Here is a 27,532-nt window from a genome sequence, read left to right on the forward strand (position 1 = left end):
AGGAGAAGCACCTGGCTCCTGGCTTCGGATCAGCGCGATGAGTTGGCCACAGCGCGCCAGCCATTGGAGGGTGAACCAACAGCAAAGGAAGACCTTTCTCTCTGTCTCTCTCTCTCACTGTCCACTCTGCTTGTCAAAAAAAAAAAAAAAAAAATGAATGTTTCCACATTTTCCAGTAAAGAAAAATAATGACATATTCTTGAAGGGAAAAGGAAGCCTGGCATAGAGTAATGCCTACCAGGAAGTCTGCCCAAATGTTAGCAATGATTATTTCTGAATCATTATTTTACCTTTTTTCTTTTGTATTTTTATTTTTTTGACAGGCAGAGTTAGACAGTGAGAGAGAGAGACAGAGAGAAAGGCCTTCCTTCCGTTGGCTCACCCCCCAAAATGGCTGCTGCGGCCGGCCGGCGCTGATCAAGAGCCAGGTGCTTCCTCGTGGTCTCCCATGGGGTGCAGGGCCCAAGCACTGGGGCCATCCTCCACTGCACTCCCAGACCACAGCAGAGGACTGGCCTGGAAGAGGGGCAACCCAGACAGCATCTGGCGCCCTGACCGGGACTAGAGCCCAGGGTGCTGCTGCCGCAGGCGGAGGATTAGCCTAGTGAGCCGCAGCGCCAGCCACCTTTTTTCTTTCTCTTTTTGTTTTAGTTGAGATTATTAGCTGAGTATCATCTTATAAATAATTTCAAATGTTTTAGAAATATATGCAAATCTTAAAATATTTTATAACATATCCTTGTTTTTAAAAAGTACACAAAAGTGTACCTTCTTTTTTTTTTTGTTCCTTTTTTTTTTTTAAGATTTTATTTATTTATTTATTTATTTGAGAGAGAGAGTTACAAACAGAGAGAAAGGTCTTTCATCTGCTGGTTCACTCCCCAAAAGGCCGTAACGGCCAGAGCTGGGCTGATCCGAAGCCAGGAGACTCTTCCAGGTCTCCTACTCGGGTGCAGGGGCCCAAGCACTTAGGCCATCTTCTACTGCCTTCCCAGGCCATAGTAGAGACCAGGATCAGAAAAGGAGCAGCTGGGACTTGAACTGGTGCCCATTTAGGATGCTGGAGCCACAGGCAGAGGCCCAGCCTATTAAGCCACAGCGCTGGCCCCTTTCTTCTTATTTTAAAAGTACGTGTATATCAAGAGAGCTACAGAGAAGGATATTAAATATTTGAATGGACATCCACTGCACATTATACATGTTCTTTCTGCTTATCTCAAACTTCTGATATTTCTGTCAACTATATATACTGCATTTAATGTAAAAAGAAAAATTAGAAGTTCAAAAACAGGAATTCACAAAACAAATTATATGCAGCATAATCTCAAACATATGAAAATAAGTCCATAGGAGAAATGTTATTAAAATTAACATAAAGACAAACAAAGGAGCTGCCCCGCCACACTCAGCTGACTACACACAATAGATGCCAGGCCCACCTGTCTTCAATGCGGTGTCAGCGTAGCCCTCGTAGAGCTGCCTCTGTGCGAGAATGAAGAAGTGGTACGCCTCCGCCCCTCTCCACGCATTGTCTGTGAGACGACCAGCTGGAGACAGAACCTCCTCTTCCAGCAAACCAGCCAGTGCAGAAGTGGCCTACAGATAAAGGCAGCCACCGTCTCCATCAGTATCAACTCCCACCTAACCATGATCACTGCAATGAACATAGTTTCTGAAACTGTTATGCATTAAAATGTTGAAATAAGCAGATTTTTAATTTTTTTATTTGAAAGGAGGAGAGATAGACAGATCTTCCATCTGCTGGTTCACTCCCCACATGTCTGCAAAAGCCAGGGTGAGCCAGAGGAGCAGCCAGAAGGGTCTCCAACATGGTGCAGGAGCCCAAGAACCAGAGCCACTACCTGCTGCCTCCCACCATGGGCATTAGCAGAGACTGGATCAAACGCAGAGCAGCCAGCAGCTGAACCAGGCACTGCATTATGGGCTGCAGGTATCCCAAGCAGGCAGCTTAACCACTGTGCCAAATGCTCATTCCTAAATTAGCAGATTTTCTGATTACAAAACTGTCATTATAGGCTGAATTTTTTCCATTATAATTCATTTTGTTAAACTGGTGTAATCATACTTTAATACAGAATTGATTAAACTTAATATTAGGTTCATTAACACATAATCTACATATTCCAGGAAAGTTGTAAAAACTCACTGTTTAGGAAGGAGCATTTACTAGGCTAGGAAATTAAAAAAAAATTTTTTTTTAAAGATAGAGACAGACAGAGATCTTCCATCTGCTGGTTCCCACCCCAAATGTTCACAACAGCTGCGACTGGGCCAGGGTGAAACAGAAGCCTGAAACTTACTTATTAGGGAAACAGACGCAGAAATGCAAGCTAAATGACCTGTCCGTAAAGAGAAGTTGGCAGGCCTCATTTTAGTCTTAAACACTTCAGATTATTTAAATGAATTAATGTTATTGAAAATTCTACCTTACCTCTGAATTCTTTCCTTGAACTTTTCCTCGTTGGGCATTTTTCACTTGTTCATGGTATTGCTCTATAAGTAACGCTGCGAGAACATACAGCTTCTTAACACGCAAGGGTTTAGTTCTTTTCTTGGCCTCTTCATCGGCAATCTTCACATATTGAAAGGATTTAGAGAAGGTATTTCTTAATCTATATTTGTACAAATATAATCATTTCCAAGATTAATTAAAATTTAATTCTCTAAAAAAGGAGAATGGAATATAAATACTACATGTTACTGGTAAATATTTTAAACCCATTTTCTTTTCTTCAGTACTTCTGTACGTAGGCCCTGGAGTTAGAACTCAAATCAACGTCAGAAAACAACAGCCACTGGCAAATCACTCAACCAGAGCCAGGGAAGTGCGGTGGAAGGGGCGGTGCCTTCCACAGCAGAGATTCTAAGAATCAAGTTCACGTACACAAAGAAGTGACGCTCTTAGGATGATGCAGCCCTCAGAAGTCTTTTACTTGATTTTGAGGGAAATTCTTCCCTTTTCTTTAAGTTAAATGGGAAGAGAACAGAAGGTAAAATTTAGACACATGAATATTGCTCTAGCTAAAGTCCCTCCAAATAAATATTGTGAAAGTGTAATGTTTAAGACTTACACACTGAAAAGGACTCACAACCCTACTACTGACAGGATTTAACTGTCAGCTAAGGGAAACCGTACTTTGAGTTCCCAGTAAATTCTTTAATTCTTCATTAACTTCAGCATTAAACGTGTCCTTGTTTAAATGCCAATGTTAATAGCCTTGTGGTGAAAGGTAATCATATAAATAACACATTGTTCCACTAGTAATAAAATCAGAGAGATTTCGCTGTAACAAATATTTGTTTCCACAGAAAATGGAAAATGTGTCCTTTAACATATAAAAAAGACCCGTAGCTAGGATAAACCAAATACTCACCAAGACTGAGACATTACCTTAAACATCAGTTTAGCGGCATCGAAAAAATAATTGGCTTTCCGATAGAGCTCTATGGCATCAAGAGTTTTGTTCTTCTCCAGTAAGTGAGATGCGTACCTAGCTAACAGGGGCCCAATTTCTTTCATACTATGACTCTTAGCCAACTCAACAGCTTTGTTCCACTAGGAAAAAAAAATACACCATTCACTCAACTATTTATACTCACAAAATGTAAAATAATTTAAGATAATAAATAACACAACTCAGAATAAAAAACTGATTTATGTCTTGAAAATCACTTAAATTCAGAGTGATTATAATTTCTATAAGCTAAATATGTGTCAAAATGAATAAATAAGCTAAGACTGATTTGCTTCAGAGGTGCATCTGAAAGGAAAATTTCAAAATTTAGGATCACATTAACCTTCCAATTTTATTCTTGCACAAACTCTGAGCAAAAAAAGATATTTTTACAATAAAACAAAACATGTAATTTCAGTTATGAAAACATCCTATCAAATTTAACATTTAAAAATTATTTTTAAGTAAATGGAGCTCTATAAAATACTTTAAGAAAAATATTTAAAGGTATTCTTTGATAGTCAACAGTTTCTATAATTTTGTACTTTAATTTTACTTAAATTTCAGCTCATAAAAATGTCAAATATGTTTTCTATAAAGGGTAAGAAAAATAGATTTGCCAAAATAAATATTGATAAAGTAACTCAATTCCTTCCACAGGCAGTGATCAGCCATGAACTGGTCCTTCTTGGGATCAAAACTCAACCGTAATCAAATGCAGAAAATTAAGAAATTACTTCCAGACACACATTTGCCAGACTAACAGCACAGGGTTTGTTCATGTTCCCACTGCAGATTGGTTATGAGTAGTCACCCCTCATGGTGGCACCTCCAGAGCCAAGAGCAAACTCCAGCTCTCAGGGACAGAACACCTGGCTGGATCCTTCCACTAAATGCAGGTCAGCTCTCCAGCCCTCACACGGGCAGCAGTCCCTACGGGATGACCATGGCAACTGTAACTTGTCTTTGACTCAAAAACTTCTGAGCCCACAAGCGCACAGACCCCGGTTCCAGTTCCTTACTTGGTTGAGATGTACACAGCTATCCACCGCTGCCTTTGGTTGATTACATTTCAAAAACGCGGCCACTGCTTGTTCACACATTCCAACTCTCACAAACATTTGTGCTATTTCCTGGAAAGACAAAAAGGGTACTGTCAGACTTCACAGACGAATGAAATCACTTACACTTTAATTCAGCCAAAGTCCACAGGGGCCTATGAATATTACATTTACTGGCAGTCAGAGTGGTGTTTTCTTTAAACAGACATGGGGCAGAGGCTGCAAGTCGGAGGGGATGTTTCCCTAAGATCCGCGCAGGCTTAGGCTGCCAATGGGCCTGAAGACACTGCACTACTCCACTCTTCCCACGCCAGCCACCAGTGTACAGAAGCCTCAGGCTCCCACCAATCACAAGCTAAAACAACTGGCAGTATGTTCAGAGCTAATCATTAGTTGCAGGCTTACGGAAAACCTGCATTTACAGAGCTCGCAAATGGCTCCATGAAGAAATGCCCTGGAGAAGTCTGCCATTTACCAGTGCAGGCAGCGAGGCCCAGAGCAGAGCCCCCAGCTGGAGGGTGAGAGCAGTGAGGGAACCACAAGAAACCCTGCCTCTTCGTCTGCAATCTCCATTTTCAAGTCACTCTTTTTTCCTTTCAGAATATCTCATTTTTATCTCCCCACCCCACTTCCAAAGATCTTTTAAATAATGCTTATATTTGTCTGATTATAAAGTAACAATTCTAATGAGGAAAATATTTACAAAGCCCAAGAAAGTAAAGTTCCTCATAATCTTACTATCCGTAAGGAACAGCCTGGGGTGACTTCCTCACATCTGTGTCCTATGACGACATAAGTGGGGGCTTCAGAAGATTCATGAAGGAATGGAATTCAGAGAAAATACTCATTTCCCATGAGCTTTCGGAAGCCTTCTCCTAAGCACAGGTGTTTGTGTATGGATGGTGATCGCACTAGACACAGATGTGCATCCTGTGTTTACCATGTAAGTATCATGTACTTCTAAAAGCATTTAAAGTGAACGCTACTCCTTAAAAATGTGTATTATTTGAGTTACTTGTTATTAGCATTTCCTCAGTAACACTACAATTCTGGATCGTCTACAGCACAATGTTTTCTGCTTCATCAGACACACAGGACACTAACACATGACACACTAGTGGTTTCCCACACCCAGCATTCCGAGTCATTTCAGCTTCTTTCCTGGATGAGAGTGGGTGAAAATGCCATTATTGCAAGCTTAACTGCTCTAAATCACAACAGAGAAAAGCGAATGATATTTCTAGTTAATCCTTGTCAACCAATTAACAGATACATACAATTGTCCAAATCCTACAGTTCAGAACTAAGTTTTCTCCTTAATTTTTACTTATTTATTTGAGAGGCACAAATACAGGGAGACAGACAAACAGAGAGAGCCTCCATCCTCTGATTTATTCCCCCAAATACCTACAATGGCGGAAATGTACCAGGGCCAGACACAAGAGCTGGGAACTCCCAAGTGGTGGTAGGAACCCAATTCCTTGAGCTACCACTGCTGCCTCCTAGGGGCTGCACCAGCAGGAGGCTGAGGTTAGGAGCTGGAGCCAGGTATCAAACTCGGATACTCAGATATGGGACATGGGTGTCCTAATCAGATGCCTACCCCAAGAGCTATTAACTCTGTAATATTCAGCTTAGCAATTAATATAGTAAACAAATAAAATGCAAATCCATTTAAAGTATTCAACAATTAATTTTAAAAAGCTTAAAAAGGATATTCAAAAGAAAGAGAACACTGATTTGGGGAGTTTTTTTAACATTAAATATTTTATTGTGACCCTAATAGAATTGAGCTACTTTTTCAAACACAAGCTTAGCAAATTTCAAATAATTTCAGATTATTCTGAAGCAAATCTCTGGCAATCTGTCACTTCATCTAAAAATATTTCAAGTATTCAGTTAACTTTCAAAAGAAATGTTATAGGGCCCGGTGCTACGGCATAGTAGACTAAGCCTCCACCTGAGGCACCAGCATCCCATATGGGCACCAGTTTGTGTCCCGGCTGCTCCTCTTCCAACCCAGCTCTCTGCCAATGGCCCAGAAAAGCAGTAGAAGATGGCCCAACTCCTTGGGCCCCTGCACCTATGTAGGAGACCAGGAAGAAGCTTCTGACTCCTGGCTTCAGACTGGCCCAGCTGCAGCCATTGCTGCTATTTGGGGAGTGAACCAGTGGATGGAAGACCTTTCTCTCTGTCTGTAGCTCTACTTCTCAAATAAATAAATAAAAATCTTAAAAAAAATATAAAACTGAAGGGAATACAAGACTGTGATCATAGTAGTGTAGCATGACTGATTTGCCCCCTCTACTTTCAAGTATTCTGGAATAATGATATAGCATTTTATAATTAAAAGTATTATTCTGTGTCTAAAAAACTATAGAATTATAAAATAACTTTAAATTTTTCTTATTACAAAGATTATTTGCAGACTGTAACATTAAATTTTATAAAATAACCTATCAACTCCACAAAACTACACTTTGAAATACCTACTGGAAGCAGCTTGTGGTTCTCTGGAAGTGAATTGGCAAGATTCTCTAATCCCTCATAGTCTTCTAACATATAATAACATTCAGCTAAGCGCTCCTGGTTCCGGCCTTGTACGTAATATTGTACAGCATTCAACCTATGCAAAGAGGAAAAGGAGAAAATTTAAAACGAATGGAAATCTCTTTTACCAAAAATGTTCCTTCATTAGAACTACCAGTAGTAAGATCACCCTATTCATCATATCAACCACAGAAAACCTTTGAAGCATGTGTATGTCGGGGAGAGGGAGAAATCTAAAGAGTGTGCAGTATATTCTAGTAACAGTCTTTGAATATCCTTAGGAAGGCTTTAATCCGTAGTATTCTCAAACACTGACACAAATACTAAGTATATCGATCAAACTGAAACTCCACGCACAAAAGACAATGATTTCTGGAAGTAAGCTAATTAAAAAATACACAGATATAGGATACATTTTTAACTTTGTTCAGAAATAAATTATCTATCATCTTGGAATTGTACACTGTGGCTCAAACAGCAGAGAGCTGCGCAGAGCCAAGTGCAAGTTTTAGGGCTGCCAACTGCAAACCTTGCAGTGCTTATCTCACAGTTTCAAGGACCTCTGACCCTCCACTGTGAATCTAGCACTACGTGAATTTTGGGATCTACAAGGATGGTCTTTATTTCCCAGCACTTAGGCAGCTACAATATAAGGGATGCATGAACACACAAAGTGCTCCAGGTAAGTCACATACCACTTCTGTCGATCAGCAAAGTAGTCTCCAATGGCGTTGTGGGCTTGCTCAAGGAGACTGTCGTCCGCATCACCAGACCCAGTTTTCAGGAGTTGGAGTACTCTAAACCAGTCTCCTAGTTTCAGCCGGAGACCAATAGCGAGATCCCTACAAATGATGACATTCATTCATTCATCCATTTGACAAATATTTATCAAATACCCACTCTGTACTAGGTATGGTTCCAGGTACTGAGAATACAGTAGTTACTAGACAGATGAGGTAACTCTAAATATTTTAGCTACTTAGCCTGACAGGTAAGAGGCAATGGAGAGAGCTGATGCTATAGTTTGAATATGCGTCCCCTCCAAATTTTAATCCCCACTGCGGTAGTACTAAGAGGCGGGGCCTTTCAGGAAGTCATTAGGTCCAGCTCATGGGCTGATAGATGCCATTACAAGATGTTTCAAAGATTTGGCCCTCTGCTTTCTGCCATGTGCAGGTACAGTGTTCAAAGTACCATCTTGGAAGCAGAGAACAGCCCTCGTCAGACACCAAACTTGCCTTGATCTTGTACTCCCCAGAATCCAGAACAGTAAGAAATAAATTTCTATTCTTTTTTTTTTAACTTTTATTTAATGAATATAAATTTCCAGTGTACAGCTTATGGATTACAATGGCTTCCCCCCCCCCCATAACTTCCCTCCCACCCGCAACCCTCCCCTCTCCCGCTCCCTCTCCCCTTCCATTTGCATCAAGATTCATTTTCAATTCTCTTTATATACAGAAGATCAATTTAGTATAAAGATTTCAACAGTTTGCACCCACATAGAAACACAAAGTGAAACATACTGTTTGAGTACTAGTTATAGCATTAAATCACACTGTACAGCACATTAAGGACAGAGATCCCACATGAGGAGCAAGTGCACAGTGGCTCCTGTTGTTGACCCAACAAATTGACACTCTAGTTTATGGCGCCAGTAACCATCCTAGGCTGTCGTCATGAGTTGCCAAGGCTATGGAAGCCTTCCAAGTTTGCCGACTCTGATCATATTTAGACAAGGTCATACAAGACAGAGTGAGGATAGTAACCAATGATCCTAAGAGTGGCATTTACCAGGTTTGAACAATTATACAGCATTAAGTGGGGAAGAGGACCATCAGTACACACATGTTGGGAGTAGAGCCATTGGTGGTAGAGTAGAGGTTATGATTACAAAGGAATGAGGCCCAAGTGCACTAGACAGGGCCTAGAACAAAGGACAGAGTCATTATTAGAGGAGCTAAGAAAGGTGCTGTCTAATCTACAATTAAGTTTTCTGATTGAGAGGCAAATAGAACCTGATAGAAGGGGCTTGATAATAATCTGGTGGGCTTTAGGCCTTGTAAATTCAGAGGCCCAGACCTATCTATCTCTTCACATGGGGTATATCCTAAGGGAGGTGTGAACCTCCTAGGGGAAGGCACTCTGTTGACTTTCATTACTTGGCTGGCCTGGGAGGAGAGCTGGCCAGGTAAAGGCAGGGGGCATCTCTAACAAGAAATTGACAGTTCTGCCTGCAATGTTGCTGACCCTACTTGACCATCCCCTCAGCTGCAGTGGTCACTTTGGAAGTTGGGCTGAGTGAAGGGCTTTTCAGCTTAGAGCCAAATAGATCTGTGGCTCTGACCTGGGCATCCTTCGACTCCAGGGCAGGTCCATTTCCAGTGATCCAACTCTTGGCAGAGCTGCCAGGGCTCTTCACAAGCTGACTTCTGCTGAAGCCCAGGCTTACCACATTGAAAGCCACTGCAGTGGACTGGCCTGTTGGGTCTGCTTGAGGGCAGATCACTGTACAGATCAGCCATTAATAGGCCTGCCACCCATTGCTTCTGATGCCGAGCTTTCTTTTCCTCCTGGTTTGTGTTAAAGCAGACCAGAGGATGCAAGTCAAGGGAGTGCCCGTTTCCCATCTCTAATCTTCGGTGGCCTGAACTACAAGTCTATTCTTAATATATTGCCCAGTCTCAGATATTTTGTTACAGCTACATGAACAGACTAGGTGCTGGAAAAGGGGAAAAAAAATTTCTTCTCTTTTGTTTCCCTGGACTTCCAATTTATTTAGCAACATGATGATTTCAAGAACAATCATTTCTTTTCAGTAATCTCTGAAGACATGACCAGACTTATTACAAAATCAAGCATATAGCATAAACACGTGTTTGGTTTCATATTCATTTGCAGGGCTTAAGTTATATTAGTAATCTCCTGGGGGATAAATAACAGTAAAGAAAATGAGGCATGTTTATAGCTGAAATGAGGTTCAGACGCATTTTATATAAACAAAAAATGGAATACAAACAAACTCAAGCCCAAAACTTCTTTTAAATTTTATGCCTCTTGACGACAGAAAATTAAATGGTCTAAATTGAGAAAGAGAACACAAATAATGAAATTGAACCACGGAATAAACGATAAAAAGCCCCCAGTGCTACAGCCCCATCATCTTTTTTTCCCCGCACCAGTTAGTCATTCCCATAGTTAGTCATTAACAGACATGAACACAGAGAAGAAAACTTCCTCTACTAGAAAATGCAAATGAATGAGGGGTGTGTGGACTCCAGGTTATAATCTCACTTGAAAATAATTTGGTCAAAAGAAGTGATATATTTATTTTAGATTCTCCACTTACCAAAAAAAAAAAAACAAAAACCCACACAACTCTGAAGTACCTGGGGCCGCCTGCCGCGTCCTAACTCACCTTCTGTCCATATCAAGATACATCCGCTCAGCCTCCTCGAACCTGCCGAAGTAGGCGACGACTTCAGCCTGCTTCATGGACTCGGTCTGCAGGTTGCCCAGGCGCTTCACAAACTTAATGCCTTGGTAATCTTTGCAGCGCACAAAGGCCTGCTCTGCGGTGTACAAGTCTAGTTTCTGAAGAGCAGCCTCAGCTAGTAGGCGCCTTTCGTGGGAAAAAGAAACAGAAAGGCCCATTGCAAGTCCCGGATGAACAAGTGTTGATTCACAAATCAATCATTATACCGATTGTTTTTCGTGAAGCATGCTGGCAAGTGATTAACATATACAAACAAGTTTCATATAATATTTTGCTTATACCAAGTACTTTCAAACCTAAAATGAATTCCTATATTTACAAAAAAAAAAAAGAGGAAGTCGTTCCCATCAAGGAGGCTTGAATGAGAAGACAGAGCTGAGATTTTAAAGCATACACCTGACACCTTGGCAGGTTTTTTCGTTTTGTTTTTTTTTTAAATACCAAAGTCGGGGGTGTGGATTGTCCTCTATGAACTGAGACGCATCTTCGATTCCAACCATCTCAATCAATGCTCGGCTATCTCGCAGGGACCGAATCTCAAAGTTAATTATATAATCCTTGTTTGGAAGGTCTGCATTCTAAAAGTAGAGACAAAAACAAAGGAATTGAACTAGTTGCCTTTAGAATATGTGCTTCCTTTTACAATTAAGGGGAAAAAAACCTAAAAATTATCTCAAATTGGAACCACAACTGAGAAGAAATCCCTCTGTTTGAGTCTTGAGTTATCTGGAAATCATCCAAAAGTATACACCCACAGGAAAGCTGCTTCTGAGGCGACCAGGCTGCCTAAGGGGAGAAAGGGACAGTGGTCGCAGGGACGCCTTCTAGCCATGCACCCGTTTCCCTTGTCCCAGTTCACTGCTCCCCAGGGGCTACTCTCCACTCCCCCAAAGTGCTGCCGTGGCACCGACAGTCATGGTGTGCAGCAGCCTCCACTTCCTCGCTCCTAAATCTACCCTTTCCCTACCAGGAGCAATAAAATCTGTTCCATGCAGTGTTAAGGCAGCAAACAAAGAGATAAAAGAAGAGGGGCCAGTTTTTTTCATAATTCAATTTCTGTCACAATTTAGCAGACTGGTTAAAAAAAATAAAATAAGTGAAGGGTGTCTTGCAGGAAAGAGCTAGGTAATGCCAAAGCCAGGAAACAAGCAGTTACGATCAATGCACTGAAATTCTGCACATCCCAAGTGATGCAAAAACGAAGCACACAAGACAACCAGAGTCCAATGCATGAAACAGGAAGGGGTCAGAAGTTTCCTGAAAAGGAAAGCTGAGCTGCAAACACTCCCCACCCACCTCCACCAGTAAAGTACAAAAGCTAGAAACAGAAAAATCCTCGGGGAGCTCTCAAGTACAAAGGAGGAAGTAGTAAAGAAAAGACATGAAGTTTAGATCCAGTCAGACCTGAGTTCAAATCCTAATTCTTTCTAATATATGGCTACGTGACAACTCTTTCTAGAACCTTCCCTATCCCTCTCCCTTCCCACTCAAAAAGCTAGGAGCCACATTTCCTGAATAAAAACCAAATCATCGGCCGGCGCCGTGGCTTAACAGGCTAATCCTCCGCCTTGCGGCGCCGGCACACCGGGTTCTAGTCCCGGTCGGGGCGCCAGATTCTATCCCGGTTGCCCCTCTTCCAGGCCAGCTCTCTGCTATGGCCCGGAAGGCAGTGGAGGATGGCCCAAGTCCTTGGGCCCTGCACCCACATGGGCGACCAGGAGAAGCACCTGGCTCCTGGCTTCGGATCAGCATGATGCACCGGCCGCGGTGGCCATTGGAGGATGAACCAACGGCAAAAAGGAAGACCTTTCTCTCTGTCTCTCACTATCCACTCTGCCTGTCCAAAAAAAAAAAAACAAACAAAAAAAAAAAAAAAAAAAACAAATCATCTCACCCTCCTGCTTTCCTCCACCACCTACTCCAGGATAAAGTACAAATCATCGTACAGTGCGTAAAGCCACTGCCTGCAATGTTGGCGTCCCTTGTGGGCACGGTTTGAGTCCTGGCTGCTCCACTCCCAATCCAGCTCCCTGCTAATGGCCTGGGAAAGCAGTGCAAGATGGCCCAAGTCCTTGGGCCCCTGCACCCATGTGGGAGATCTGGAAGAAGCTCCTGTCTCCTGGCTTAGGCCCGGCCCAGCCCTGGCTGTTGCAGCCATTTGAGGAGTGAACCAGCAGATGAAAGACCTCTCTCTGTTTTCTCCTCCCCCCACCCCCACCCCAGTAACTCTTTCAAATAAATACAAAATAAATCATTTTTTTTTTTATAAAAAGTCTCCATAGCTAGGCATAGAGGGTCCTATGGACCCATTCCCAGGACCTCCAGCCTCAGTTCTGCCGGTGCCAACCAATCACACACAACAGCCTAAAGCCAGACAGCTTGAGGTCAAGTCATGTCTCTGTCCGTGGCTAACTAAGTGACCCTGGCAAACCAGCTTATCTCTTCAAGCCTCAAATTCCTCATCTAAAAAACCCAACAATCACACCGACTTTCTCAAGCTGTAAGGATCAAATGAGAGACCACACAGCACTCGGTACGACATCCAGCTGTACTCTTCACATCACTCACGGCCTCAGAGGTGACTCAGCGCTTCCCCGTTCCAGAGCCATGAGCAGGCACAACCCTGACTGGATCGCAGATTCCCAACACCCGCTGCAGACTGAGCTTCCTGCTGTCAACCCGTCTCCTCTATTCAAGGCCCGGAATCGTGTCGTTCTGGCTCTCGGTATTTGCTGAATCAAGGAACAGATGAAGTTTGGGCAGATTGTTTTACCTACTAAGGGTTTCCATGCTCTAAAAAGGTGCGTGTAGTATGATGAGAGAGAATATCTGAAGGTCTAAAATTCCTTAAAATTTACTTTCAGTTTCTCTAGTTGAATTTAACAATAACTTTATGATGCCATATAAAACTACTTCTGTCTAATCCATTAGTCTGTCCTGCATGTAGCTTACTGTATGGAGTGATGTGCTACCTCTCTAGTGCTAATGATTAAAGTATCTGAGTTGGGAGCATCAACAAAGATGCTGGAGTGCCTGGGATCCATGCCCGGCGCTGGTTCCTGACTCCAGCTTCCTGCCAATGTAGACCTGGGAGGCAGCAGTGACACATAATTGGGTTCCTGACACCCACACAGGAAACCTGGGTTGACTTCCTGGCTCCTGATTTCAGCAGGGCCCAGCCTCAGCCATTGCAAGCATTTATGAATCAGCAAATTGGAGCTCACTCTCTCAACCTGTCTACTTCTCAAATAAATTAAGAGAGAGAGGTGTCTCAGTGGTAGGATTTAGGGTGATTTTTTTTTTTCAGCACTTTACTGCATTGCTTGAATTCTATATATTAACTAGTTACCACCTTCTTAACAGCCATGAAATCACTACCCATTTTTTATACTTGATCTCAGCCAAAAGACCAAGAAGTGATGCTAATCTTTTTTTTTTTTTTTTTTTTTTTTTTGACAGGCAGAGTAGACAGTGAGAGAGACAGAGAGAAAGGTCTTCCTTTGCCGTTGGTTCACCCTCCAATGGCCGCCGCGGCTGGCGCGCTGCGGCCGGCGCACCGTGCTGATCCGATGGCAGGAGCCAGGTGCTTCTCCTGGTCTCCCATGGGGTGCAGAGCCCAAGCACTTGGGCCATCCTCCACTGCACTCCCTGGCCACAGCAGAGAGCTGGCCTGGAAGAGGGGCAACCAGGACAGAATCTGGTGCCCCGGTGCCCCGATCGGGACTAGAACCCGGTGTGCCAGCACCGCAAGGCGGAGGATTAGCCTATTGAGCAGCAGCGCCGGCACTAATCCTTTTTAAAAATCTATTTAACAAACACTTCCTGAGAACCAACTATGAACCACGCCCTCGTCAGATGCTGGGGATTCAAGATACTCTTTATAAAACCATTAGTACATAAAAACAGAAAAGACACTCAGCCACCTTAGCTTGATTCCACTTATGTATCTCTTTGGTTTTTAAAAGAACATTGACAAAAATCACATCTTCTAAAAAGAGCTCTCAACGCTTAAATCTTTTGAGAAAGAGGACAAGACAAACAAAAAGACTTATCTTCCTTCACATGTGAGGAAAATATTCTTTGAAGTTACTGTATACAAGTTTAATAGGCAATGAAATGCGTCTATTAGTTTTATACATTTTATACTTTAAACTAGGACAGGATCTTTTTCTGTACTCTTTACAGAAGTGCTATTCATATAGAGACATCTGAAAATTATATAATCTCATGTTGTAACAGACTCAGATTCCAGTTTTGATGTCTGACAGCTGGTAGCTTTTAGACCTCCCCTCTCCAAACCCCCACCCCCTCCTGTCCTCGCCTCACTAGGGGCAAGTGGAGGAGAAAGCCCAGGTGCTCCCTCCTGTGGAACCAGCTTCCCATAGCACAAGCTCCTCCCCATGGGACCCAAAGCACAGGCAAGGCACAGGATCAGACTGGGGTGCCGTGAGCCCTGCGCCCACACACCTAGCTGCACATTACACTGCCTGCTCCACACAGGAATCTCAGTTGAGCTAGCAGTAGAAACAACAACTTTTTTTTAAAGACTTACCTTCAATATCTCATCCAAAAGAACAAGCTTAATTTCTAAATCCTCAAAGTTACAAATATACCCAGAGGTCTGAATGGGTTCCTTTAAAGATAAGAACATGTGTTAATGCTGCATTATGCAAAATTTCCCCTCCTTTTAGCAAATCATGATTTTAAATTTTATTATCAAAATTTTCAAAAAAAAGGCACAAGGAATGTCATTAGCACCCATATACCAAAACCAAAATAATTATTAACAGTTTGTTAAACAGGCCTCATTTAAGCTATTGGCTGAAGTATTACAAAATAAATATATTAGACATCATGACATTTCAAACCCAAATACTTCAGTACTTATCTCTAAAAGAACAGAATGTTCTCTGATGCAGCCACGTTACCATTATCACATCTTACAAAATTAACAGTAATGCACCAATAGCACATAACGTTCAGTCCTCATTTTTCAAATTAATATAAGTGTTTATATATTACAATAATTCTAATTCAGTACTGAATTTAATTCTTAGTAAGATTGATAAACAGTGTCTTTGTGTCTAAGTACATCTACCAAAGAAATCCCACACATGTTGCAAAGTCTGTCCGCTGTGACATGAGCCAGTATGTAAATGCCTGAGTCTGCCACATGTCTGTCTTTTATCCCAGGGTTAGAGGCTTATAGAAACACAGTGTATGGGGGTACATATTATACTCTATATCATGGGGTAAATGTAAAGTAGCTGCCCTAAATCCTTTCTGACACAGATACAAATACTATATAAACTAATGCAAGTTAACCTCTAAAATACTCAATACCTCCAAGAATACTAAAAAAGGAATAAGATACAACGTTGTCTGATAATGGAAATCACAGTAAAATGCAGTTTTTAAAAGCATGTGCAAATGTATGCAGATGGTCCTCAACTTACAATGGGTGAACATAAGATTTTCCAGCTTTACAAATGTTGCGAAAGCAACAAGCATTCAGCAGAAATCACACTGTGAATTCGGAATTTTGAGCTTTTGCGAGGCTAGCAACTCACAGTGCAGTCAGATCATCTCTCATGATGCTGAGCAGCAATGGCAGCCGCAGCTCCCAGGCTGCCCAGCCACCGCAGGGCAAAACCACTGACAGGCAGGCTCAGGGCCCTGTGCCGCGGAGCCAGGCAGTTCAGCAGGTTGGCTGCACTAGAGCATCGTCTACTTAACCATATTCTCAACTGAGGCTGAGTTTGTTGGGACGTGGCCCCATTGGAAGTCCAGAAGCATCTGCATCACAGTGAAGTAGAAAGTAACCAAAATCCAAATGAAATAACCAATCAGATTTATAACTCTCACAGTTAGTGCTTCACACACGGTAGAAACTACAAAAACTATAATAAAAGGAAGATAGCAAAATGATGAAAGTACAAAGGGAATCATTTAGCTTGGTTAGTAGGCCTAAGAAAAAGACTCTAGGCACAGTACATGGATTTATTGGGTTTTACAATGTATAGTTTCTTTCTTTCTTTCTTTCTTTTTTTTTTTTATTTGACAAGTAGAGTTATAGACAGTGAGAGAGAGAAAGATCTTCCTTTCGTTGGTTCACTCCCCAAATGGCCGCTATGGCCGGCACAGCACTGATCTGAAGCCAGGAGCCAGGTGCAGGGGCCCAAAGACTTGTACCATCCTCCACTGCCCTTCCAGGCCACAGCAGAGAGCTGGACTGGAAGAGGAGCAACTGGGACTAGAACCAGCGCCCATATGGGATGACGGCGCCGCAGGCAGAGGATTAACCAAGTGAACCACGGCGCCGACCCCTACAATGTATATTCTCTTTAAAAAAATGCAGCTGATTAAAACAGTCAAATTATATGAGAAAATTTTATAAAATATCTTCATTACTGTAAAAATAATAAGAATTAAAATAGAATAAAATTAAATTCAAAAAGGAAGCATATATTGTAAGGTATTTCTCTTGTATACATCAATTATTCAATACTCTCTGTAAAAACAAATATTTAAACATGTTTATCATCAGGAAAATTTATTGCTTTTGGCTAGATAATGCAATAAAGTAAGCTAGTGAAAAGATAAAGTCATAAAAGATGATCCATGGATAAAAATACCAAAAACAAAGAGAAAGGAAGGAAAAGTACAGAACTGAAAAACTAGAGTTTCCAAAAACAGTCTATGATTATTGGCACATAAGTAAATATGGACATTTACAAAATTCAGATTTATTAAAATTCAGCTTCTGCTTGAATTACCTCAAACTATTTTCGTTTTCAAAATTCACCAGGTGACCATCCATACTTCATTTGGATGTGAAGTTTTAGGATAGTGATTTTCAAAGCAGGATGCAAAGTACTTCTTTTTACCAAAGTAAAAAGCACGTCACGCCTTCCTGATCCGAACCATATAAGAAACACTGGTGCCTCTGCTCAGCACACACGCACCACACAGCAGGCACCTGAAGTGCCCTTGCTTAACCACTTAATTTCGGCACACCGTGACCTCCTGAAGTTTGCAGTCTATACCTAATTAAGTCTATTTAAGTATTACATTATCTAATTTTAGCTGGCCCTCACGAATTGGACAAGTGACTTAAAATGCTTCCTGAAAGAATTTGTGAATGAATCAAAGGTACTATGGATAATACAAGCACACCCACACAAAGACAGAGATGACTCCTCTCCTACTCCTTGAGTAAGAGTCAGTCACATTACAATGACAGTCTAATCTATCCTCCCAATGGATTAAAAATAGTCAGCTCTCAACCTTCAAACAACAGCTTATCTCCTCCTGAATAATAAATTAGGATTCTTGGTCCCACAGTTCTGCAGATAAAGTAAATTCTGTTCTGACGTGTATGTTCTTACATGACCAGTAAGCAGGTAAAGAAATGATTAGCAAGTAACTAAGTAAGCAGTGATCACAGTTGGCCAGTCTCCTCATGAGCAAAAACGAACACAAAGAAGGGGCCAGTGCTGTGGTGTAGTGGGTTAAGCTGCTGCCTGCAATGGCTGCATCCCAGATGAGCGCCAGTTCGAGTCGAGCCCTGGCTGCTCCGCTTCCGATCCAGTTGCCTGCTAATGCACTTGGGAATGCAGTGGAAGATGGCCCAAGTGCTTGGGCCCCTGCACCCATGTAGGAAACCAGTATGACTCCTGGCTTCTGCCTGTCCCAAACCCAGCAATTGTAGCCATTTGGGAAGTAAAGTAGCAACAGAAGATCTCTCTCACTGTGTCTCCCTCTCTCTAACTCTGCCTTTCAAATAAATAAACCTTTAAAAAAAAATGAGGGGACCAGCATTGTGGGCACAGCAGGTTAAGCCTCTGCTTCGACGCCAGAATCCCATAGGGGCACCAGTTCAAGACTCAGCTTCTGCACTTCCAATCCAGCTCTCTGCTAATGCACCTGGAAAAGCACTGGAAGACGGCCCAACTGCTTGGGTCCCTCCATCCACGTGGGAGACCCAGAAGCTCTGGGCGCCTGGCTTTGGCCTGGCCCAGCCCCAGCCATTGCTGCCATTTGAGGAGTGAACCAGCAAGATCACTCGCTCTCCTTCTCTCTCCTCCTCTCTCTCTAGTTCTACCTTTCAAATAAATTTTTAAAAAATTTTAGATGATAACTGGAAACAAAATGTGGTAGAGATAACAGTTAGTCCTGCCAACACCTCTCAGCCCAGGAAGGCCAAGATAACCGTTCTCTTTCTCTCTCTCTCTCTCTCCCTCATTCACTGTACAGTAACTGCCCTGGAGTCTTCTTGGAGCAAAGAGAATAAGGCAGCAGTCAGCTTCCTCAAGACTCAGATGGTGCTCTTGAACTAAAAGTATGTCCTCTAAGGGATGTCATCCGTCTCGCATAAAAAAAAAAAAAAAAGAATTTTATAACTCAAGCAAAGTTAAAGTTCCCATCTCACAACAAAAATGAAGAACAGAAAACAAAACACAGCAGCATGGTTTATAAAGAAATCCAGACAGTGGTAAGGTTGTTAACAACTCCCTCTAGATCTAAACCAGAGAGAAAATGAACGACATGCCAAGTCAGAAAACAAACTGAAATAAAATAATAAAGATTTCAAAAAAATAGATGCTGTTCTGTTAAAACTACTTAAGAAAAACTTTCCACCAGGCAAAGATTGCACCTGAACCATGTGTGCCACACACACGTTTGAGCAGCCAGTTAGAACATACGATTTCCGAGTTGGACTGAGTAGGGCCAGGGATAGAAAAGGCCCCCAGCATTCAAAAAGCATTCTGCTTCCTCGCTCAAGGCTGCGCCGTGGTTACGTCAAATGTCCCTTGAGCCTTTGCAAGAATCCCATGCATTTGGGTCAAATGCGGCAGCACTGAACCACGCAGGAGTCTTTGAACCATGTCTCAGGGTCTTATAATTACAAAGACCCCAAGACTCCTAAAAGCTTTAACAGAGCTTTTGAGAGCAATTTTCATCAGGTCATTTGCCAAACCAAAAATGCTGAATAAGGCACAAATGGGGAAAGGGGAAAACAATTTACAATATTAAAGGCGCAAACAGTCTTCCACTAAATAAATAACTACAGAAGATCTTCAGCAGCTCAGGGGCACAAGCCCACACTTTCTTCCCAAGATGGAAGCCATAGGTGCAAACAGAAATTATGACAAGAAGCACTTTTTAACTCAGCTATTATTATTTACATTACTAGAAATCAGCCCAGGTAGAGGAAGTTCCAAACTGAAAATACATTACCAATTCAAAAATTGTTTAAAAGATTTATCAGCTTAATGATGTTTTGATTAGTAACCTAATCAAACTATTACGTATCACCTAAACACAAGCAGTCACGGTTTGTCCAGAGAAGGCTAAGTGATAGGAGAATCCAGAACATAAAAATTAATTGGTAGGAGCCCCTAATAGAAAATCAAAATATGGCCTTAAAAATGAGTGAGAAAGGAGTTTCCGGACATGCAAGAGAGCGATTAATCACAGCTCACACGTGCATATTCCTAAGACTATATGGGTTGGAAAGGGACACAAATCCGTGAGTGACACAGTCAATGTAAATATAAATAAGACAAGGCAAGCACAGAAAAAAATGGATAAACAGGCAGAAAAGGGTAGGTTGTTTTAAGAAACTGTGGTAAATACGACTACTGATTTTATTTTTAACTTTGACTAGGAAAATAAAAAGACTTTAGTAACCACAGCTGCATCACCTATAAAGAACAGATAAAAACCTAGGAAGCTCCCCTGAGAAAAAGAGACTATTTCAAAGATGAGTATTACTTTTCTTCCACCTAAAGTCAAATATTTTTAAGGTCCACAGAAATGTTTCTATTTACTTTCACAAATTTGTGCAGCCTCTTACAGAAACCAGGGGAAACTCCCAGGATTCGGTATGTGGCTCAGTTAACACTCTCGGGTTGGGATCTTGGACAGTTAATACCCATTTCTTATTGTTACCTCAGGATCCAAGTTTCTGAACACATACATTCTTGTCTTCTCCATCATTGCAAACAAATCAGGATTGTCCTTAGCCCATTTCATATCCCAGACATCTTTTCTCTCCAGTTTTAACAACTCGCCAACGACTTGCTGTCCTGTGCTGTCTGTTACTCGAGCGTCCAAGTCAAAGAAGGTCAGCACACCTGAGACGTCGATGATAGCCAGACGACTAAGGAGCACGCAGTTGGAGATAGGGGGAAAGGTAAATTACTCTCAGCTATCACGGCTAATTATCTAGACCCACTCTTCTCCAGAATCACTGTACCCAAAACCTGGAACATAGTAGACAGGATTTCTAAATTTTTATACATTTGATTGATAACACAGGCTACTATCCATTTTGCTTTTTTTTTTTTTTTTTTCCCTATCTGAGACAGAGACAGACACACAGACACAGTCAGAGACAGACAGAGAGAGAGCTCCCATCCAATGGTTCCCTCTCCAAATTCACCTAACAGCAAGGGCTGGGCCAGGACCTAGGCCAGGAGCCAAGAACACAATCCAAGTCTCCAGCGTGGGTGGCAGGTGGCAGGCACTCAACGGCCTGAGCATCACCACAGCCTCCCAAAGTCTGCAGTGGCAAGAAGCTGGAACAGGGAGCTAAAGCAGCGAGTCAAGCCCACAACGCAGACATCTTCACTGGGTCCCGTTACGCCAAACACACACCCCCCATGTGGCTTGCTCGTGAGGAGGATTATCCAGAGAGATTAAAACAACTGATAGAAAACACAATATAATCTCAATACTTTTAAGCTTTAGGAGTAAAAAATATACTAGAATTCCCATATGCCCAATTAGAAAAAGACATTTACACTAAAAACTATATAGTAAAACCACACCGAATTTTAACACAGGTTACTAACAGGCTCATCTTTGTTCATATTACACCATTTCAGCTGCTAAGGTCTGTCTGAGATTGCATGAGGAGAGTTTGCGGGCTTACCTAGAGTTGCAATTCAAGGATAACTGATAGGCTCGACAATTAAGGGAGTATTTTTGAATCAAACCAACGTTAGGAAGACTGTATCTCTGAATGGTGCCAGATTCACGACCCTGTGGAAATGACTTTTGATGACTAAGGCATACTCACTATAATAATATTAAACTATAGCTACAGTTCTCTTTATATGGCCATACATTTGTTTAAAAACTCAACAATTTTTAAACATTTGCTTAAAAACTAAACAAATCCCCAACTCAGATACTAAATCATATTATTCAGTATACATTTACCTCCTAATTTAATTAAAACCTTTTAAAAGTGGCTGAACATAACATTCAAGAAAGAAGTCAGAAACCTAGCTCTTTGATTATGTAACATACAAATTTCTACATCATACGGAAGAAATGCCTGAAGCTATTTACAGTTGTCCAGGTTAATACTCAGGGCATATGAAAAGCTATCGCATAAAGCACTTGTTGAATTAAGTTTCATATATAAAAAACAACAGAAGATCATAATACAAAACAGCTATTAGAGAAAGCTAGGTTTTTATCCTATAACCATCCAGCTGACACCAGTCTGTGACGAGAAAGGATGACCGAACAGCAGGGCTGAGTATCAGTTTAAATATGCTTTTGTGAAAAATGAGAATGTAAGCGCAATCTCTGCAACGCTGGGCGTGGCTTTCAAATCCCACGCCTGGCCCTGCTGCACACAGCCTACCCTCACCTTTCCTGTCTTTAACCAGAGCAGCACGGCTCCTGCAGCAGGACTCTCAAGGGGGGCCAGCCAGAAAGGATGAATACTACACTCTTCAGATTTTTTTCCCCATAACATTAGTGGTAAAAGAACGTAACTACAACTGGAAATACACACTGTTTATATAAGTCAAATTCAATAGCTCCACCAGTAGTACTGAACTAAAGTAAACATTTACTTCTACAATTAATATTTTCATATGCCAGAACTCAAGAACTGACACTATTACCACTGATTCTATCTGAAAACTTGAGCAGAAATTTACCAGGGACTGCTCTATCTCACATGCTGGCAAACACACACCTCCTCACTCTGAGTCTTGAGAAAGCAGCTGAGCCAAAGCCCTTCCTTCAGGGGATCAAGCTACATGGAGGAGGAAACTTTCTAAGACTTTCAACCACCACAAGTGCACTTCATCTTCTCAGCCTGCACTTTTTTCTTATACTGGACTTAGTAAAAGCTGGGGTGCCTACCAGATGATATTCAAATCCAAAACTCATTTTTATCCTATTTTTGTAATTTCAACAATCATTATTCAAAAAAATACTTTTCACAACTTACCACAATCAATGTCCTATCAAATGCGGTTATGGCACAAATTGGATCCCTTGTGCCCTAAAATAAATTAATCAATCATTATTATTTAACAACGCTGTATTGAATACCTAATCTAGAACTAAGTAATATGCAATTTGCCAAGAATATGTCAATAATACATTAACTTAATAAGCATTTATTTATTGAGCACCTACTACAGACACCTACCTAAGCATAAGAGATCCTCAGATGAAATCTTTACCTTGTGCATTACAGAGGTCTACAGGAGATGTTTCAGACAGCATGATGAGAGAAGAGGTACACAGGGGCAGTGAGAGCACAAAGGAGCAGCATCTAACACTGAGACAGGCAAACACCTGAGCTCACTCCTAAAACAGGAACCAAACGCAGGAGACCCAGCAGGTGCCGAAGAAGGGTGAAATGGCAGGCAGGGCAATGGGCTGCACCGCCAGGCCATTCAGTATACCCCATGTCGATCTCGAATGGTTTTATATTGTCTGGTTCCATCAATAAAGCATTCTCAAAGTGGCAAAACTAAAGAGATGGAGACCAGACTAGTGACTGCCAAGGGACAGGGACAGGATTGGGGGGTAAGGGAGACACTGAAGAAGAAGCACGAGGGGAGCTCCTTCTTGGCGATAAAACCACAGAAAACTACACGTACCTACAAGTACGTGAATAAGAAATAAAGTCATTGTGGAGCGGATGGTGTTGCAGCACTGTCAACTTCCTGGTTTTGATATTATCCTAGAGTTATATGTCCTCATTTCAGGAAGAAAAGTTAAAGAACTACTTTTGCCATTGCCTGTGAGCCCGTAATTATTTCAAAATACAAGCATTTATTTTATTTTATTTTTTCCAAAAAAAGCATGGCACATTCCAGAAATTCCAAGTTGGTTGGTTAACCCAGCTGATATCTGAGGAATGTGCTGGGAAGAGAAGTGGGCCAGGAAGGGGGAGCAGCTGTGGCATCTATTACTCTGAAAAATACAGGGTCTTGCTGAAGGCCTGCAATTGAGAGAGAGTGAATGGGCCAGCAGTACGATAAACAGATTGGCATGGTGGGGAAGACTGAGCGTAGAGAGACGATTCTGTGCAGTCCAGTATGGCTGCCACTTGCCACGTGTTACCATTTAAATGAAAATTTCAATTAATTACAGTGAAATAAAATTTAAAATTCACTTTTGTCAAACTAGCCATACTGTAAGAGTTCAACAGTGACATATGACTAGCGGCTTCTGCATTAGACAACAAAGACATGGACTATTTCCATCATCACAGAAGGTTCTGCTGATGGTGCCAGATAGAAAGTTACTGCAGTTACCTAGGAAGGAACTAACACCAGACTGAACATATGTCCATAAAGGTAAACTATTTTCTTTTTAAGTTTTTTTTTTTTTTTTTTGACAGGTAGAGTTATAGACAGTGAGAGAGAGAGAGAAAGGTCTTCCTTCCGTTGGTTCACACCCCTAATGGTTGCCACGGCCAGCGCTGCACCAATCTGAAGCCAGGAGCCAGGTGCTTCCTCCCGGTCTCCCATGTGGGTGCAGGGCCCAAGCACTTGGGCCATCCTCCACTGCCTTCCCGGGCCACAGCAGAGAGCTGGACTGGAAGAGGAGCAACCGGAACTAGTACCCGGTGCCCCAACCAGGACTAGAACCCCGGGGTGCTAGCACCGCAGGCGGAGGATTAGCCAAATGAGCCACGGTGGCGGCCCATAAAGGTAAACTATTAAAATATCTGCGGTCATTAATACTGCATGAGGTTTATAAGTAAAGGCAGATCAGTCTATGGTCAAGTGATAGATAAAAAGCAATCAATAAATGAATGCTAAGAAGGGATGGACCAAAAGAGGAAGAGGAATTATATTCCTCAATATTTTTAAATAATATGGTTTCTAAGTAGTATCATATTAGCTACTGATCACCATCTATCACCTTCAAAGCTATTAAGATCTAGAAAAAGTTTTCCAAAATAAAAAAAATTTTTGAGACTTGCTAATATAATATCCCACTCACTAGAAACAAATTCTTTACAGGGCTCAAAACAAAATTAAAATATTTCCAAATCCAGATATTAACATTTTCTGGCTAAATTAAAATCACCTACTTGAATGGCTTTACTATAATCAAGCACCCCATCCACGGATCCAGAAGGAGTATCATCGACATGATAAATTCTGCAAAAAAAAAATCAACATTTCAAAGAAAGCTTAAGTTTACATTATTTCATTATTTCTAGAACAATTAAAGGATTGATAACATCAATGATACTGTTATACAAATATCCTGATTATTTTAAAAGCTCCTGACACAGCTGAATCTCATAAAGGTAGAACCTACCTACCAGGTGTTTTCTAGTTACGCAAGTTAAATGTTCCTAACAGTTGTGCCAAAAAGAATTCGAGCATTACGTCATATATTCCCAATGAACTTCATTACGCCCAAGAGGTGCTCTGCCTTCCTCTCCAGATAAATGTCAGGAATAATTCCCACCACATGAATTTTCTCTGTTGTTTCTCCATAATTTCCCTTCGATCAATGTGTATAATAAAAGTAAAACTTATAAATGGATTTGGGGATCACTAATTAATAGAACGTTCGTCCTGAAGCCAAGAAACCTTCCTACCCTTTCTGTCCAATGAAGATGCCCCACTTCTGTATGACCACCCAAGTGAGTGGAAGTGAGTGGGCAAGACAGCACAGAGCGGTTTTGAGTTCTGGGGAATTATGAAACTTCTCTGAGTCTCACTCGCTCCCTCTGTAAAATATAGATAACTTTTCCCTTTGCAGCATTTCTGAGAGGCATAAGTAAAATGATTTTTGTAAAGAACATCAGTATAGAGCCTGACCTTTAGAAGGGGCTTGAGGAATGATGGGTGGGGCTGGTGTTGTGGGATACTGGGTAAAGCTGGCACCCCATATGGGCACCGGTTGGAGTCCCAAATACTCCAATCATGCTCTCTAATGAGCCTGGGGAAGCAGTGAAGGATGGTCCATTTGCGTGGGCCCCCGCCACTATGTGGCAGACCCAGAAGCAGCTCCTGGCTCCTGGCTTCGTACCGGCCCAGCTCTAGCCATTGCAGCCATTTAGGGAGAGAACCAGGGGATGGAAGATCTGTCTCTGTCTCTCCCTCCCTCTGTGTGTAACTCTGCCTTTCAAATAAATAAATTTTGGGGGCCAGTGCCATGGCTCACTTGGTTAATCCTTTGCCTGTGGCACCAGCATCCCATATGGGCATTGGATTCTAGTCCCGGTTGCTCATCTTCCAGTCCAGCTCTCTGCTGTGGCCCTGGAGGGTAGTGGAGGATGGCCCAAGTGTTTGGGTGCCTGCACTCGCATGGAGACCAGGAGAAGCACCTGGCTCCTGGCTTCGGATCAGCGCAGCACCAGCCGTGGCAGCCATTTGGGGGGTGAACCAACGGAAGGAAGAACTTTCTCTCTGTTTCTCTCACACTGTCTAACTCTATCTGTCAAATAAAAAATAAATAAATAAATTTTTAAAACAAATTTTTTAAAAAATTATGGCTGTAATATAATTATAGAAAAATCATGCCATTTTCTATTCTTTAAATACCATTACATTTATCATTGATAATTTGAAATCACAATTTATATTTTCATCAATAAAAGATCAGATTTGGGCTGGTGCTGTGGCACAGCAGGTAAAGCCGCTGCCTGCCCGGCCAGTATCCCATATGGGCACCAGTTCCAGCTCCCAGCTAATGCACCTGGGAAAGTAGCAGAGGATAGCTCAAGTCCTTGGGCCCCTGCACCCATGTAGGAGAAGCTCCTGCCTCCTGGCTTCAGGGTTCAGCGCCAGTCATTGTGATTCATTTGAGGAGTGAAGCAGGGGATGGAAGACCTCTGTCTGTCTTTCCCCCCTCTCTGTAGTGCTTTCAAATAAATAAAATAAATATTTTTTAAAATGAGATATTTTAAATAAATTCAATAGGATATATTAAGACGGAAACATGTACTGATTTAGAGGTATAGTATGTTTCTGCACTTTACTACATTTCTGTTAAGTCTCTGTAGTCCTACTTAATTATCACCACAGTCAGTTTTATCACAAAATAAAAGACAAAGTCCCTAGCATAAAAGGACTCTCCAGAGATGATTTAGTCCAGCTCCTGTCTTAAAACAAGAAAGGCCAGTCTGAGTAAAGTGGATCAGAGTCAAAGAACCCGGCTTTCTGTCCCATCTCTACTCACCAGCTCATGACCTTCGGCAAAACTAAAGCTCCCATGCCTCGGTTTCCTCTCCGTAAAGAGGAACAGCGAGAGTGCTGACAAGGCCTCCTCCAGTGTCCGGCACTTGATCAACGTGGGCTGGAATCACCACCACCAACCACATTTTACAGAATAGAAAACTCAGGTCCAGGGGGAATCCCCCCTCCAAAGTTCTTAGAACTACAGAGCATATTCCAGAAAGAAGGGTCTCAAAACAGCTCGTGTATTATGAAAAAACTATGTAGAGATTTCCAATTACCTTACACTAAAATAACCATATTTAATTTCACTGCCCCATTAACTTTTTGAAGTATCCTCATATATGCCGCCTTCTTGACTTTAAAAGAGTCAGACTCTCTTTAGCTGGGCTAAAGGAGGACAGGAGCTGTGGAGGGGCTCTGTCTCTGCCCAGCTCTGTCCTAAGATCCAGCTTCCCCCAGAGCCTGCAGGTCTCTGCTTAT

The 27,532-nt window shown here is 41.9% G+C and overlaps 1 protein-coding gene across 1 annotated transcript in view; it reads right to left on the reverse strand.

The window, feature by feature from the left end:
• The window catches only part of WDR35 (WD repeat domain 35), a 74,020-nt gene that overhangs the window by 8,045 nt on the left and 38,443 nt on the right, over nt 1-27,532 (reverse strand). Inside the window, exons 13-25 of the mRNA XM_062209001.1 lie at nt 24,949-25,018; nt 22,843-22,896; nt 21,523-21,632; nt 20,538-20,748; nt 15,136-15,216; nt 11,025-11,161; nt 10,506-10,709; nt 7,783-7,929; nt 7,031-7,163; nt 4,499-4,609; nt 3,413-3,577; nt 2,453-2,593; nt 1,440-1,596 (exon numbers count right to left, since the gene is read on the reverse strand). Coding sequence (XP_062064985.1) covers nt 1,440-1,596; nt 2,453-2,593; nt 3,413-3,577; nt 4,499-4,609; nt 7,031-7,163; nt 7,783-7,929; nt 10,506-10,709; nt 11,025-11,161; nt 15,136-15,216; nt 20,538-20,748; nt 21,523-21,632; nt 22,843-22,896; nt 24,949-25,018 — 1,721 coding nt within the window. The remainder of the gene's footprint in view (nt 1-1,439; nt 1,597-2,452; nt 2,594-3,412; nt 3,578-4,498; nt 4,610-7,030; nt 7,164-7,782; nt 7,930-10,505; nt 10,710-11,024; nt 11,162-15,135; nt 15,217-20,537; nt 20,749-21,522; nt 21,633-22,842; nt 22,897-24,948; nt 25,019-27,532) is intronic.

The sequence above is a fragment of the Lepus europaeus genome, chromosome 13 (genome assembly GCF_033115175.1).
Source record: "Lepus europaeus isolate LE1 chromosome 13, mLepTim1.pri, whole genome shotgun sequence".
Taxonomy (NCBI): domain Eukaryota; kingdom Metazoa; phylum Chordata; class Mammalia; order Lagomorpha; family Leporidae; genus Lepus; species Lepus europaeus.